Raw genomic sequence first — 17,030 nt, 5'->3', positions numbered from 1 at the left:
TGAAAAAGTAAACTGGAAGATGCTGGTTGTATCAAAATATTTTTGAAAGACAAAAAATGAGAGTGATAGGTTTTAGAAAACCTTTGGTCAGTAGTGAGAAACAAAAGTCTTAGTTTCTATGATGCTACAAGTTAATAAAAGTCAACTCTATGATTTATTGTTATTACCAATAAATTTGCCGGTTTAAATCATTGATCAGTGCTATAAGGTCCCCTATTCTGAATATATTACAAAAAACCATCATGCTTCTCAGAAGCCATTGACTACACTGAATCAATGGTACTTCATTTCAATCAAATTCTCAAATCTTAACTGTTGCTGTGTAGTATGACATCTGCGTCATGTAAAACAAAAGAAGATCTTCTCAAACAAGACCTTACCAAAAGTATGCCAAATGCAAATCAGAAAAAAAAAAGTACACTCCACAGCTACATAAAATAAACGGCAGATGTATACTATTTTAAAGAAAGACAAACATGTATTTTTGTTTGTCACCCCCTCTCATCCTTCAATGAAAAGGGCTGCTCAAAATATTTCAGATACCTGATTCAATATGGGTATGACTGGTCCAGGAGGTAAGGCTGCAGAGGGTAATCAACATTCATTTCAGAAACATTGAAAACAAACACGAAGGGTATGTTTGGCAGAAAATTAAGAGCAGAGTTAAAATGGAAAGATGTTGATTTTAATTCATTGTAGCTTGGCAGAAGGTGGAAACTCATTTTCAAAGTACTCATCACAAAAAAATTGCAACCTCCGCTTTTGTTCTTTCCTCTAGAAACATTTCAAACGTCACAGTCACTTTTTTCATTTCACACTCCTCTATTACTGACTATTAACACTATAAAACCTAACATATTATTTATTTAGTCAAAAGCTCAGACAACTCCAATGGGATGTGCGACCATGGTACTCCCTCTGTTCCACAATGGCTGCACTTTAAGGTATTGCACATCTATTAAGAGCAACAATAGCTACATCACCTTTTTAAACAATTTTACTGAAATAGCTTCGCTCTATCCAATAAATATATTATTTTTAATAAGAAATAGAAACCAATTAATTTGAAGAAAAGAATTAATACTTCATTGAAATGTGAGAACATAAGTTAATTTATAACTTTTTTTTTAATGTGGCTAAAATTGCAGTCATTCTACACGCACACCCTCAACATTATAAAAAAAATGGGTCTTATAAATAGGAGTGCGGTGAGATACTGAACACTCAATAGACACCATTAAAAGCTTTTAATCAATTAAAAAACCACTAGAAGGAGTTTAATTTCATTCACACTGTGACATTATAAAAATATTTACATTGCATCTACAGTCAAGTATAGAAAATTTGTTGAGCTTTATAGTAACTATTATAAGATCATCTCTGCTTGATTGAAAGTATAAAAATCTTAGTGGCATGGAAATAAAACACGGTTAAAGACTAAAACACAAGCAAAGTCAGTACCTCCAGCAGACATTCCAGCAACCAATCCCAAAGAAAAAAAGGTATTCTTTCATGGGAACAAGGGCCAATTTGTAAAGCACGCGATTGGCTACCGCTGTTGTAACGGTGACAGTGGAGCTCAATAAGACGAGGTTGGTGCCACTTCCCGATGAACTTGCGTTTGAAGCACGAATTCTGAATGCGGTTGGGTGGTGGTGGACATGGTTGCGGTTGAATCGAGCGTTGCCGGAAAAGTGCAACGGTAGCTTCGAAGACAGTGACATTGAAACGAGATGCTGCAGCTTCGGATTGCAGAGCGCGAAACTGCAACGGAACGACGACGTTGAATAGAATGCCATGCCAAACAGTGTTGTTCTTACTTTCAACCAACTTGAGTCATTTCTGCTAAGTAAAATAAATGCTACTAGTATATATATTTTTTATAGTAATTATTGGATTATTGTTGGATGAAATTTGTGAAAATATTTATAAAACAACTTCACTCTATCCTTTTTATCTATGTAAATTTCACTGAAAAATAATAAAAAGTGAAGTTTTCTTCAAAATAGTGCTGTTAAAATTATTATTCGAATAAATACAATAGTATATTAAATTTTTAATAGTAAAACACAAGATCTTCAATTTTAAAGTGATAGCAATATCTTTATTTTTATGGTGTGTAAGATGATCACATTTGAGGAATTATATTATGAGATTTTAATTTACTTTTTTGTTGCTGAATCAAATGTATTACATCACTCTTAAGAACTTTATAAATTTTTACTCTAAATAAAGTTCTTCGTAATTATATTTTCTGTTGATTATTGGTATTTGAATAAAATCATTTTCTTATTACTGGATCTTAAGGTTTTATTTAGATGCCGAGTTTTAAATTTTATGCATATCAATATCATATTTAAATAAGATGGTTTTATAAAGTTTAAGTTTTAAATTTAAGAACCAGATTGTAAGGACCGCACGTTTTTAAAAGAAAGTGGTGGGAGCAGGGCAGTCACTCATTGCTTGCATTATAGAAGCACAATCATGTTTGGAAGCACCAGCCGTCCCAATGAAAGAAGTGGGTTTCTTTCTTTATTTGGCAGTGGAGAGCAGCACTCAGAGAATCCCTTTCTTTCATTCTGCACCGTTCAGAGAGCACAACAAGGGAAGCAAGACTTGGCTTTAAAAATACTGAGAGGAGGAAATGGGGTTTTGCTGCAAAAATCTGTGAGAGGTGAAGTTGAGAGCTCTGGAATTGCAAGGAGGCCTTGGTACTACAAGTCTTGGGAGGAATAGATTCAAGATTCACAAAGGAAGTCTTCAAGAGGTAAGGGGAGCTAGATCTTTTTCTCTGGATTGTATGAACTATGCGTGTACTGAAATCCATAATATACTGTCGTTGATGAACAAATTTTATATTTAGAGTGACTTCATGACTTGGGTTAAGTTTCAAAGTAACAATATGATTCATGGACGTAATTCCATGATCCTCAAGGAGAGGATACATGGTGGTGGACGTAATTCCATGATCCTCAAGGAGAGGATACATGGTGGTGATTTGGGGTGTATAGAATGATTGCATGGTAGCTCAGTCTTAGGGGTTTTCCTGACGCTCCAATGATCTTTCATTCTCAAGTAGAGAGGATTGATCCATGTGGTGAGGAGTAGCAGGAGGTTCTAGTCTTGGAGGCTTCCAGGATGCTCCAAGGCGCGAAACGGACTAACCTCGTGAGGGTGGTAGGGTGGAACCCATTGGCAATGGCTTTGCAAAGCAGTAGAGGCCACCACGAGTGCATAACCCGCCATAGCTCGGTAATCATTCTAGTCTGGACGAGTCGGTCTATAAAGCAACGGGTCGGGGTATAAAGTAACAAGTCTTGTGATGTCAGTTTACCATGTTTTGATGACTTTTGCACGTCGTGTGAGATTGTATAACATGATTTTTATATCTAGCTCACCCTTGCTTGTTTGTATTGCTTGTGTATGTTTCTTTGGCGATGATCATCCACTTGGATGGGAGGAGATGGCGAAGAGGATACTTTGGGAGCAACTCTTGAGGGAGACGGCAGTGTTGCAGCTTAGATTTGCTAGTTTTATTCCATGATTTCATGTTATTTCGAAAAACTTTTGAGTATTTAAAGTTTTAAATTTTCCGTATTTTCTAGGAAGAAATTCTAATACTCTAGTTGTCAATTTCGCACTATTCTAAGGATGACTGTAATCCTTAATTACTCTTGACTGCTTTCCTATATTATGCATGATGACGTCTTTATTATATATGCATGACGTATATAATTGGGATGCCACACATCTTACAAAAACAATAATGCACCAAATAAAAATAATAGTTGGATTTTCATTTCATTGGGCACTTACTCAGCACGATGCGATGTGTCTTAATATATTTTTTTTCTTTTTAGCCTTATTATATGTTTTATGTTTATGTAAAATCTAAATCCTTTGTTCTGTCAAATAAAAGTAGTTGTGTCAAAACTATTTTTAAGAAAACTTATCAAAACAATTGGTTTGCTAACATACATAAGCTCTTTTTTTTTTCAGTTAGTTGATATATTTTAGCAGAGTGTACTGAATTTTAGTAGACAATATATTATGGTATCTAAGTTTCAAGGTCAATGATATTTGAATAATTTTCATCAATTATTTTGTTATTAAAGTGGAAAACAGTTTAACGAAAAACAAATAGCGGTGTCACGAATTGTGTGTGTGGATGTGAGAAATGACGGAGATGAGAAATAAACAAATTGGATTAGTGAGAAATGTGAGTGTTTCTAATTTTTTCCATTGGAACTACTAGAGATGATGGAGAAAATGTTAGAGTGAGAGAGGTGAAAGAGAAAGGGTTGAGAGAAATGAAGATTGAGAAGAATAAGAGATAAAATAGAGGTGAATAAAGGTTTGGAAGTTTCTTGTCTTTTTAGTTTTAAAAATGAAAATTATTCAAATACCCTTAACCTTAAAACTTAAAATCCATAATATATGAGGTTATTTTTATCTACTAAAATTCCGTACACTCTGCTAAAATGTATCAACTGAAAAAAAACTACAACCTCATATATATATATATATATATATATATATATATATATATATATATATATATATGTTATGACCCGACTATAACAAAAAAAAATTATTATTAAAATAAAATTCATTTTTTAACTGCCCTAGATACATCCTCGTTCAATTTATTTTTAATTTATTCGATGTTTAGAATTTGAAAATAAATTCTATAAGTTGTTGGGTTATGCTTTAAATCATTTGGACGGATGTATTTCGTTTTCTTAAATATATTTATTTAATAAGTACATTAGTAATATTTTATCACATAATATACAATGTTAAATATTTTTTTAAGTTAAATTTTATATTTCTTTTATTTTTATAATTTAACAATAAATAATGTTAATATCTTTTATGTTAAAATTGGAAATGACTTGGTGTTAATCTATATATTTAGAGTTTTTATTATTTTTATTTTATCTAGACAAAGGACTCAACAAAATTTCTAATAGAATAAGAGGAGTAGAATAGAAAAAAAAAGTCTTTGATTTAAAAAAAAATACTCCTTATATATCTTTTAAAAAAATAACATTCTTTTTGCGTAATAAGCCAATTGGAAACCTTATTGATCCGTTGTTTACCGGGTAAACGATTAGCCTTTTGACAATATGTTTTCACATTGACATTTTCTTACTAATCGATAAATGTTGGAAAAACTTTTTTACTCCCGACCAGATCTTCCTCTATTTATATAAAAAAAATAGGAGTATTCACAATTAAACATGTTAAAAAAATATCGGATGATAGACGACCTTTATTTAGTGAATCGATGCAAAACTATACCTTGGGAATCCTATTGTCCCAAGTCACCAAGGTCGGCCACAACTTGGACGAACATGTTTGCAATCGGATAGTATAAGTCCTCAAACAAAACACGAATTTATTCGCTTGGTCCCCAACCAACATGCCAAGCATTGACCTTTCATTTATGTACCACCACCCGTCCATCCTTTTATAGGCCAAACTTGTGGCCCAAAGGAAGGGAAAGTTCAATAAAGAACGTTGAACTGCAACCAAGAAGGAGGTAACAACACTCCTCGAAGACGGATTCATTAAAGAGGTTACTTACACCACATGGCTCGCTAAAGAAGGTCAACGACAAATGGGTATGTGTGTCGATTACACTGATCTCAACAAACCATCCTAAATGATACATGTTCACTACCCAATATTGACCAAATGGCGTATATTCATTTTCTTTTTATTTAATTCATTTTACTGTCTGTATTCAGTTGGATTGGTATATGAACATCTCTAACCTTAATCAAAATAGAGACTATCTAAACCGAAGGAAAAGTTGGCTTTCTTTCTTTTAGTTCCTTTTTTACTGTATGTATTGGATTGGTTTATATGCACACCTCTAACTTCGATAAAAATGAAAAAAAAAACAGACAGGGACGATAAAAATGAAAAAAATAAATAAATAAAAACAGACTTTATATCCAATCCAATGGAAAAGTTGGTTTTCTATTTTAGTTCAATTTTTTCTGTCTGAATTCATTTGGATTAGTTTGTGCACATCTCTAATTTTTATCAAAATGGAGATGTGATACTCTGTCAGCTTTCGATACTTGGCAGTGTGTTTTTCTTCTTCTGAAGTTTTCATAAGCAGCCCTCCTTCATTTTAGGGTGGAAGAGCTAATTTGAAACTTATTTGGGTATAACTTATAATATAAGCATATAGGTGTTTTGGAGAATTTATGAGATGATAGGTTCATAAGCTGTTTTTCAATTTATGACAACAAACTTCTAGAATAGCTCCTGAAAACTGATTATTCCTATTTCTTCTTCAATTGTAAGTACAACTTACACCTAAATGTTTACGTAATAAATACTTATTTATTAGGTCCTTACTTGAGTTGTTTATTGGCAAGGCAATTTTCCTAATGGTTATTGGCGCAAGTTCCAGATAGTCTCTTGTTTATGTTTATTAATTGATTAATTATTGAAAGGTACATTTATGGTTTACGTGATATTTGTTGTAGGCTCTTTTCGTATTTCTGTCTCTGCCTTTACTTTCAAAATTGAAAGGCATACCATTTGCTGAACTTCCTTCATATTTTAAAAGCGGTGCCGGTTGTTTTCTAGGTAAACCAGGTAAGATCTAATAAATTGGTAGCAATGCAATTATACATATATATCCTCACGTGGTTTTCTAGTACTTGTCTGCGTTTCTTATTACACCTTCTGTTGTTAAAACACTATCAAGATTAGTTACTATGTGTATGTATGATTATTTTCCTGGGTTTATGACCTTGAATTTTCAAAATTGCATTAATAAATAAAATAACAAGGGCAAGTTTTAATTAATGGTATGGAATTTGAAGTGGGTCTATATGTCATTGGGTTTTCTTATCTCGATGGGTAGATCTTGTGGCTATCACAAGGTTCATGTCATATTCGATACCTTACCTTTTATGTACTAGGATTATAGATGCTTTTGGTCCTTCAGGTAAAAGGCCGAATAGTATATAAGCAATGATTTAACCCCGTCTATAACTAGATTACTTGGAGTTTAGTTATTTCTAACATTTTTATATAAAACAATTAAAACTCATAATTGTAAGAAATCAATAAATTTATATATAGTTTTTGTCTTGTACCCTTTAGATGATTTTGAACCTTGGTTTAACTTTCTTTTGTGTTTAAGTTTTAATATAATGTGTATTCCTCTTCAATTTCTGGCTTAGGTTGTGATGGCGCTCCCCTACTTCCACTGCTTTACATAATTACCAATTTGGCATTCAACATATCCCTCCTTAATGCAGTAAAAACTTCTTCTGCAGTTGTATCTTCTCTTCTAGTAATGTTGTCAGGTACTCGTTATCATTGCATCTCACTCTTCTTTGTTGCATTCTAAACTATGAATCGTAAGGTCTTTTGTACCTCAGGTTTTCTTAATAGTTTTTTAGCTTACGTTTGCTTATGATTTTTGCAGTGCCTATATCTGTTTATATTCTTTCTCTACCATTACCATATCTTCCCGAGGGAACAAGCTTGAGCCCATTTTTTTTGCTTGGCTGTGGAATTCTTCTGTGTGGTCTCTTACTGTACAACACATCTCGACCTGTGAGGAACAGCTCTGAAGTGGACTGAAACCGTCCCAGTTCTGAGGATGAACTATCGGCTGGGCACCCTGCCCAAAAGAATATCAGCAGCCTCCAGGTACTACTGTTCACGGTGAAATATATTTTCTCCAACGTGCTCGAATTATACATACTCACTATCCTTGCGATTATTCTTTTGAGCCGAAAATTTGTTCGGTTTCCACTTTTGAGTGTCACTTAGTTGCTTTATGATGGCTGACTTCCTCGTTCTTCCACTGGATTATTGTAACTTAAGATTATGCATATATCTCTCATCACTTGTTCTGGTATATTTTCATGTACATTAATACATAACAGAAAAATGCATTTGACAGAAATGCAAGGTGCGAACATTTTTAAGTGATCTTTTTTAAATTCGCTTTTTAACACAATATTTAGAGTTGAGGCATGTTTATATAAATTTCAATACAAGCTCCTTCTTGGAGACAAATATAAAAAGGAAAATTGGAATTAGATTTTTTTACAAATTAAATTAGCTTATGTGGTAAGCTAAGTTATAAATTTTATAACTTTTTCCATATATTGTATCTAATTCTTTTACTTGTAACTTGTGTACAAGTTAATCTTAGTTGAAGAGAAATTAAATTTATTTATTTATTTCCTATTTTTCCATTAAGAAATGTGTAGAAAAACTTGTCCGAGCAGGTATTTCAATGAAAAGCCACCCGGTTAATAATTATATATGACTTCCAAGCTAAAGTTTTGTTAGCTGCCATGTTATACAATGCAATACTTTAGGTCCAGATAGAATATGATAGGATAATAATCACCTTATCCAATTTATTGTCTTGTTATTTATCTTGCATGGTAGGTTGTCATTTCATGTATAATCTTAACTATCAGTATTACCATGATTCCTCTGTCACTATATCATGACCACAAGCAATAACCATCAAATCTATCAACATTACTACACTCACTCTCACCCTTTTTTTCTCATTGTCACCATAATTATTCTTATCCTCATCATTATCCTTAGGATTATCATCACTATTCTCATTATTATTAGTATTATCTCATTATTATATTAGTTTCTCATGAGGAGAATTTTCAATTGAGTCCGATTTATTATGTGATCAAATTTTCTATATGTTTTTAAATTGAATGTTATTTAAGTTTTGGTTAATTAGATAATGTAGTTGTTATATTGTTTCACTATTTTGGTTCTTTATATTTATCATTATAACCACCATTATTATTGCCTCCAATCTTGCAACATATTTGTGTTTTAAGTATGATATACATCAAATATTAAATGTTTATCAAAATCTTATTATATGGTGTTATCTTCTCATGACTATCAAACTAACTCTTATATTTGATTATCATCTAGCACAATACGAGAAACTATTGGGTCATGTACAAAAGAACCAACCAATGGCCTAGACCCGTGAAATAACAAATTAAAAAATATATTCAGTTTAATATCTATGCATTTTTCCACTCGGACATAAAGGTAAAACCAAAAAAGACGTGCATCACATAATTGGATGTGCAATGGTAATAATAAACCAAAAAACACTATTTCATCGCTTCCAAAATCTCCAATCCACGTTCCCCATTGGGCACCAGCTAATTAGGATGGCAATAAAGTACAAAAATAAACCTACAAACATAAATCTATAAACATGAAGGAATTCCCCAATACCCAACACTAGCTTTTACATTTCCTTTGCATTCAACCTAATATTACTTCCTCCAACAGCATGCGGTGGTCAGTCTCCCATAACCCATTAGGTCAAAATCCTAAATCTCCTCCTTCAGTGTTTCCTCTGCAAAGAAGCCAAAATTGTTAGTTCTCTGTAACAGTACAATGCAATCACGTCGGTTGATAATGCATACACTAAAAAGTCCTTTTTCAAATTAAAAGCCAAGCATAAGGGAGGGGAAAGTGTGTATCTGTTGATGGATAAAACTCAAATTTTCAAATACATACAAAATTTGTGTTGGTGGTGAGCAAATTCCCTCAAGGGGCATTTTTAACTTTATTTTTGTTGGAATAAAACAAAGAATGGGACCCACACTCTAAATTAAGGGTCAATGTTTTCCCACTTCATGGAAACATGGTTCCATGTTTCTAGCCTCCATGTTTCTAGCCTTTTGTTTTATGTGTACAAACTCAATTATAAAAGGAGAAGTGGTTGTAAGGCAAAATACACCAACCAAGAAGAAAAATTCGATGAAGAGAGAGAGAAGTGAAGCCACGGTAGTGTGAGTGAAAAACAGAGAGAATCTGTTTTGTGAGTGTGTAAAACTGAGAGTTTTGTGTACCATCCGAGAGGGTGAGGTATTTACAGAGAGATCCTCAGAGAGTGAGAGAAACATTGTAATCCTACTTTCATAGTGGAGATAATTTTTTGGACTAGGTCCCGTGGTTTTTCCCGAGAGGGTTTTCCACGTTATAATTTCTGGTGTTATTTTTCCCTATGCCTACACTTTCATTAACACATTCATTTTTACGCTTCCGCATAGTGCCCATTTTTGGGGTTCACAGAGGAGGGAACAAGTACCGCTGTTTCCCAGCAGTGGTATCAGAGCTACCGGTTCGAAAAAGTCACGGTCCTGTGAAACTCAAGATGGAAGGAGACATGTTCAAGCTAACTGCGGATAATTACTCCTACTGGAAGCCGATGATGGAAGATCATCTATACTGCAAGGATTTGTATGAGCCGATCACAAATCTGGAAATTCCGGAAGGGAAGACCGAAAAAGACTGGGAGATTCTGAATCGAAAGGCAGTGGCTATGATTCGGAAATACATCGACAGAAGTCTCTTTGAGCATGTATCGACTTATACCAATGCGTATGAGTTATGGACAAAGCTTGAATCAATGATTCAAAAGAAGACTCCCAAGAACAAAGCTCACCTAGTCAAACGACTCGTAAAGTTGGAGTACTCTGACGACCAGAATATGATCGAGCATCTCAATACCTTCAAAGGTATTGTGAACCAGTTAATGAAAGCAGATATGAAAATTGATGATGAATTATAGGCTCTTTTACTCCTTAGTTCTCTACCTGAGAGCTGGGACACATTGGTGGTCACTCTTAGTAACTCAGCACCAGATGGAAAGCTCAGTCTGGATAACATCATAGACAGTTTACTGAATGAAGAATCCAGAAGGAAAGAAAGGGGATCGAGTAGTCACTCAGAAGCCAATGTTGTTGAGAATAGAGGAAGGAGTGAAAACAGAAGCAAAGGAAAACGTGAAAAGTCACGAGGAAGATTCAAGTCTCGTTCTAAAGGTCTGACATGCTTTTATTGTGGAAAAGATGGTCACAAGAAGCCAGAATGTAGATTCCTGAAGAGAGATCAGAAGAATGGAACTGTACACCTTGATATGGTAGATCCCAAAAAGAAGTTGGAGGAAAAGACCACAACAGCGGTGGTATCAAATGATGAGAATGTGTTCCTTATCACTGAGGTAAACTATCTAAATATTGCTTTTGATGACTGCACTTGGATAGTAGATACTGGAGCATCTTTCCATGTTACTCCTCATGAGGGATTCTTCTCATCCTATCGAAAAGGAGACTTTGGAACAGTGAAGATGGGTAATCATGTCACAAGCAAAATTGTGGGCATAGGAGAAGTGACTTTGACGACAGAAAATGGAAACAAACTTGTGCTGAAGGAGGTAAGACATGTACCAGAGATGCGTCTAAACCTTATCTCAGTTGGTAAGCTAGATGATGCTGGAATGAACAACCAGTTTGGAGATGGAAAATGGAAACTTAGCCGAGGAAGCATGATTGTTGCTCGTGGCAAGAAGGAAGGCTCCTTGTATTGCATGCAAGGAAAAATATACAAAGGAGAGACAAATGTCGCTCAAGAAGAAAGTAAGGAGTTGTGGCACAAAAGACTGGGCCACATGAGCGAGAAAGGATTAGAGATCCTTGCGAAAGATCATCTCCAAAGTATAAAAGGACAACCACTTGAATTATGTGAAGACTGCCTAGCAGGTAAGCAGCATAGAGTGTCCTTCCGTAGATCTGAAAATGGAAGAAGAAAAGAGCATATTTTGGATCTTGTACACTCAGATGTTTGTTCAACATCTGAAAAGTCCCTTGGTGGTGCTCAATATTTTGTTACCTTCATTGATGACCACTCCAGAAAATTGTGGGTCTATCCATTGAAGAGAAAAGATGAAGTTCTACGAATCTTCAAGGAGTTTCACGCCTCAGTTGAACGTGAAACTGGTAGAAAGTTGAAATGTCTGAGAAGTGATAATGGTGGAGAGTACAGAGGTCCGTTTGAGCACTATTGCAAGACTCATGGGATCAGACATGAGAAAGTACCTCCCAAGACACCTCAGATGAATGGTGTAGCTGAAAGATTCAACAGAACGATTGCCGAGAAGGTCAGGAGCATGTTGTCTCATGCAAAACTTCCCAAGTCATTCTGGGAGGAGGCAGTGGTGACAGCAGCTAATTTAATCAACTTATCACCGTCAAGACCATTAAACGGTAAGATACCAGAAGAAGTATGGTCCGGTAAAAAGGCCTCATATCGCAACTTGAGAGTCTTCGGATCTAAGGCATCAGTTCACATTCCGAAAGATGAAAGAGCAAAGCTCGATGCTAAGGCGAAAGAGTGCATATACCTTGGTTCTCCAAGAGATGAAATTGGTTTTAGATTATGGGATCCTGCAAACAGAAAGATTGTTCGAAGCAGAGATGTGGTATTCTTTGAAGATCAGACAATCCAAGACATAAGTGGAGAAACCAACACTTAAGCTGATAAGTGATCAAAGCCCTATTGTGATGAATAACTTAGGGGGAGAGACTCATCAAGCCGAACCAGAGTTACAACTTGATGAAATGGCTGAAGAAGCAGATCAACCTAATCTGACGGAAGAAGATCAACCAATTGAGGATGCTCCGCAAGAACCCCAATTGAGACGATCAACAAGGCAAAAGCAACCGTCAAGAAGGTATTTTTCAGATGAATATGTTAATTTTACTGATGAAGGCGAACCTCAAAGCTTTGTAGAAGCAATGGAGATGAAAGACAAAGGCAAATGGTTGCAAGCCATGGAAGAAGAGATGCAATCCTTAAAGGAAAATGAGACTTATGATTTGGTACAATTACCAAAAGAAAGGAGAGCATTGCAGAACAAATGGGTGTTCAAGCTCAAGAATGAAGAGAACAACCCAAGCCCAAGGTACAAAGCACGAATTGTCGTGAAGGGGTGCAACTAGAAGAAAAGAATAGACTATGATGAAATATTCTCACCAGTAGTGAAGATGACATCCATTAGAGCGATTCTCGGTCTGGCAGCAACACTAGACCTGGAGATTGAACAACTGGACGTCAAGACAACATTCTTACATGGAGACCTAGAAGAAGAAATTTACATGAAGCAACCAGAAGGTTTTGAAGAACCAGGCAAAGAACACTTGGTGTGTCTTCTGAAGAAAAGCCTCTATGGTCTGAAGCAAGCTCCAAGACAATGGTACAAGAAATTCGATTCCTTCATGATCCAACATAACTTCAAGAAGACCTCCGCAGACCATTGCGTCTTTGTGAAGAATTATGAAAATGGTGAGTCCATCATACTTCTCTTGTATGTTGATGATATGTTGATTGTAGGGAAGAACAAAACTAAAATAGCTGCTCTCAAGAAGGCATTGAGTAAGTCTTTTGCCATGAAAGACTTGGGTGCAGTGAAGAGGATACTTGGAATGAAAATATCCAGAGATCGTTCTAAAAGAATGTTGTGGGTATCTCAAGAAGATTATATTGAGAAGATTCTCAAAAGGTTCAACATGCACAATGCCAAATCTGCTCGTGTTCCAATTGCTGGACATTTCAAACTCAGCAAGTCTCAATGTCCAAAGAATGAAGAAGAAAAGGAAGAAATGAACAAGGTACCCTACTCTTCTGCCGTAGGTAGCCTTATGTATGCAATGGTTTGTACAAGGCCAGATATTGGCTATGCTGTAGGAGTTGTGAGCAGATACCTGTCGAATCCAGGAAAGGAGCATTGGGAAGCTATTAAGTGGATACTAAGGTATCTAAGAGGATCTGCCAAAAGAAGCTTATGTTTTGGCAATGGAGATCTAAAGCTAATCGGATATTCAGACTCAGACATGGCTGGAGATGTCGATTCAAGGAAGTCAACATCAGGTTATCTGATTACTTTTGCAGGGGGAGTTGTTTCTTGGCAGTCAAAACTACAGAAATGTGTGACATTGTCTATTGCTGAAGCAGAGTATGTAGCAGTGACTGAAGCCTCTAAAGAGATGCTATGGATGAAGAATTTCCTAAGTGAATTAGGACATGATCAAGATGATTATGTGGTGAATGGTGATAATCAAAGTACCATTCATCTAACCAAGAACCCCATGTTCCATTCACGCTCGAAGCATATCGACGTGCGGTATCACTGGATACGAGAAGCGCTGGATGAGAAGAAATTGAAGATAGAGAAAATCCATACAGACTTGAATTGGTCTGACATGATGACTAAGTCAATACCAACCAAGAAGGTTGAAGACTGTTGCAAGGTGCTGGTATCTTGGTACCTTCAAATTAAGTCAAGAAGGGATGGAAGACCCATCTTTGTTTTATGGGGGAGTTTTGTTGGAATAAAACAAAGAATGGGACCCACACCCTAAATTAAGGGTCAATGTTTTCCCACTTCATGGAAACATGGTTCCATATTTCTAGCCTTTTGTTTTTTTGTGTACAAACTCAATTATAAAAGGAGAAGTGGTTGTAAGGCAAAACACACCAACCAAGAAGAAAAATTCGGTGAAGACAGAGAAGTGAAGCCACGGTAGTGTGAGTGAAAAACAGAGAGAGTCTGTTTTGTGAGTGTGTAAAACTGAGAGTTTTGTGTACCATCCGAGAGGGTGAGGTATTTACAGAGAGATCCTCAGAGAGTGAGAGAAACACTGTAATCCTACTTTCATAGTGGAGATAATTTTCTGGGCTAGGTCCCGTGGTTTTTCCCGAGAGGGTTTTCCACGTTAAAATTTCTGGTGTTATTTTTTCCTACGCCTACACTTTCATTTACACATTCATTTTTACGCTTCCGCATAGTGCCCATTTTTAGGGTTCACAGAGGAGGGAACAAGTACCGCTGTTTCCCAACAATTTCGTATTGTGCGGGTATCATAGTATCACTTTTATTATTGTGTTCAGCACACAGCTCAGAACTATCAGTAAACAACTGTACATATAGTAAAACTCTCCATGACCAAAAATTGGTTCGAAAATTACAAAACTAGTCAACAAATAACCAACTCTACACGCTTACTCCAGAGGAATAAGACATTAGTTTATTTAAATAATTTTTTATTACACACAGTGGATATTAGAGCAATCATCAAATAATTTGGTTGGTCATATGCAATGCAGATTCAACAATACATAAACCACATCCACATAATTCGACTTAAACAAAATTTCGTATATGAAGTTCAAAAAAGTAGTCTACAATTTTCACATAATAATTTCAAAGAATAAAATGTCATACCTTTCGCTTGTGTACTCGGCTCTTTCTGCTGCTACCTTTACCAGATCCCATTACTTGCTCTTCAGTTCTATCTTCAAAGAGTAATGTTTTGATTTCATCATAGAAACTTTCTGTTAGACCTTGCAACCTGAAATAGAAAAAGCACAAAAGCTAAGAGAGAAAAAAATGTATTTAAACAAAAATACTATCACACATTTAATTCTTTTTACTTGTTAGGAATGGAGAAACAAAAGGAAAACATTCCAAACACTTCCCATACCCATTTCTTGATTTCTTCAAGTATTTTTCTCGCTTCCTCTCTTGTTTCGTAAGATGAACACGAGTGAACATCTCCTCCTCTTGCTGAGCGCGTTTCTCCATCTTGGAGACAAATCTATCAACTTCTTTGCTAGCTCCCTCAAAATCCCTCACCTGAGTAGAGTAGTGAGCAGCCAAAACAAACCATTACGTAAAATCATTAAATGCAAGTTCGGATAATAGTTCAAAAAATATTCTTAGGAGTTAAAAGTACTTTCGAGAAGGATGCTCTCTTTGTACATTTGAGTCTGAAAATACTTTTGAAAGGAGTTTAACTGAAACCCAAGCATACTATAAGTCATAATGATTCAGCACTAAAAATAACTTTACCTCTTCAGGTCTTTCCTCCATATCATTCATCAATGTCCTGATATAATCACTCTGCTTAGCTTGTTTCAGAATTTCTTTTTCTCTTCGTAAGGCATTTCTGTCATGCTTAGAAGGTTTTTCTAGATCCATAGAAGTAGGGGCAAACTTTACAGGTTGATATGTATCATGTCCATCCTACATCATATAATAAAAGTTAGATAGACCAGGAAAATACCCTTTTCAAGATATTACCACCCTGCGTACACCAAATTTTACACCATTTATAATATCACATATACACTGACTGACCTGCAAGGTTAAGTCTACTTTGCTAAGTAGCATGTCAGGATTGGGACGATACTTTGATGCATCCTCACTCTTATTGGACGCATCTGGCTCCGTACTTTGAATATCACTTTTGGCTGCATTTTCACCAGCCTGCACTAGTTTCTGGATTTGGTATTGTTGTTTTCTGTCAATTGGCCGAATCTGCAATGGAAACCAGGAAGTCAAATGTTTAACACATAATACAATGTAAATATACACATGGAAGCCCTTGAAGATCAACGCACAGAAGGATAAAACTATACCTTTTCCAAAAACAATCTTATCTCTACAACACTTCGAACAACAGGGTGATCTTCTATTGATAACCCTTTAGGGTGATCTTCTATTGATAACCCTTTAGCCTTCCGCAATAAATAATAAACAAGGGATTGACAATAATTCAAAAGCAGTAAATTCTTACCCTCAATGTAACACCCCAAATTAGGTGTTACAATTTATGTTCCATAAAATACATATATAAATTTTTTTTTTCAACACCAACAAAATATTACGTTCTTTATTACAACACAAGTCTTCTGAAAATAAAATTCCACACAGTTCATAAACTTCTGAAATTTAAAATTTCACACCGTTCGGAAATTCAAACATAGATTTATTTTAGAAATTCCCCATGTCTCCTTTTTCTCCCACAGATCTCTCATCTTCTAAGCAAGTCCAGAACCATCTGCTAATTCATCTGAAATAGTTTCTGCTCCCGTATAATATCACACATTATACGATCATTGCATTCACATACACAAACACAAACAGTAGGGTGAGCTAACGAAATCAAGAAATATACATTATCCACAATCTTACTAATATCACAAGTGTGGCAATCAGTCCAATACCTGCATCTCGAACATACTCAAGAACAGACTATTACATTGATACTATATAATATTTCTCAAGTCAGAACTATCAATACATTTACTAGAGTCAATGCAACATATTATTAACCTGCCTACTTACCAAAGCAAAGCAG

General features: G+C 35.3%; 1 protein-coding gene and 2 long non-coding RNA genes across 3 annotated transcripts; 2 read left to right on the top strand and 1 right to left on the bottom strand.

The window, feature by feature from the left end:
* The first annotated feature begins 2,453 nt into the window (after positions 1-2,453).
* Positions 2,454-3,804, top strand: LOC148191313 (uncharacterized). Its single transcript, XR_015783121.1, has 2 exons — positions 2,454-2,767; positions 3,464-3,804. It is a non-coding gene; the product is annotated as an uncharacterized LOC148191313 (long non-coding RNA).
* Positions 3,805-5,743: 1,939 nt separating this feature from the next.
* LOC148191312 (uncharacterized) lies at positions 5,744-7,885 on the top strand. The gene is made up of 3 exons (XR_015783073.1): positions 5,744-6,618; positions 7,212-7,337; positions 7,460-7,885. It is a non-coding gene; the product is annotated as an uncharacterized LOC148191312 (long non-coding RNA).
* A 1,139-nt stretch (positions 7,886-9,024) lies between these two features.
* LOC148191311 (uncharacterized) lies at positions 9,025-16,473 on the bottom strand (the record flags this gene model as incomplete). Its single annotated transcript, XM_088101365.1, has 5 exons — positions 9,025-9,400; positions 15,113-15,523; positions 15,740-15,913; positions 16,028-16,207; positions 16,309-16,473. Coding segments are annotated over 4 exons (735 nt in total), but the record flags the coding sequence as incomplete, so codon positions are not given.
* Positions 16,474-17,030: the final 557 nt, after the last annotated feature.

This window comes from Vigna umbellata, chromosome 11, assembly GCF_029865625.1.
Source record: "Vigna umbellata cultivar VRB3 chromosome 11, Vumbellata_1.0, whole genome shotgun sequence".
Lineage (NCBI taxonomy): Eukaryota > Viridiplantae > Streptophyta > Magnoliopsida > Fabales > Fabaceae > Vigna > Vigna umbellata.
This window is presented reverse-complemented; position numbering and strand designations above follow the sequence as displayed.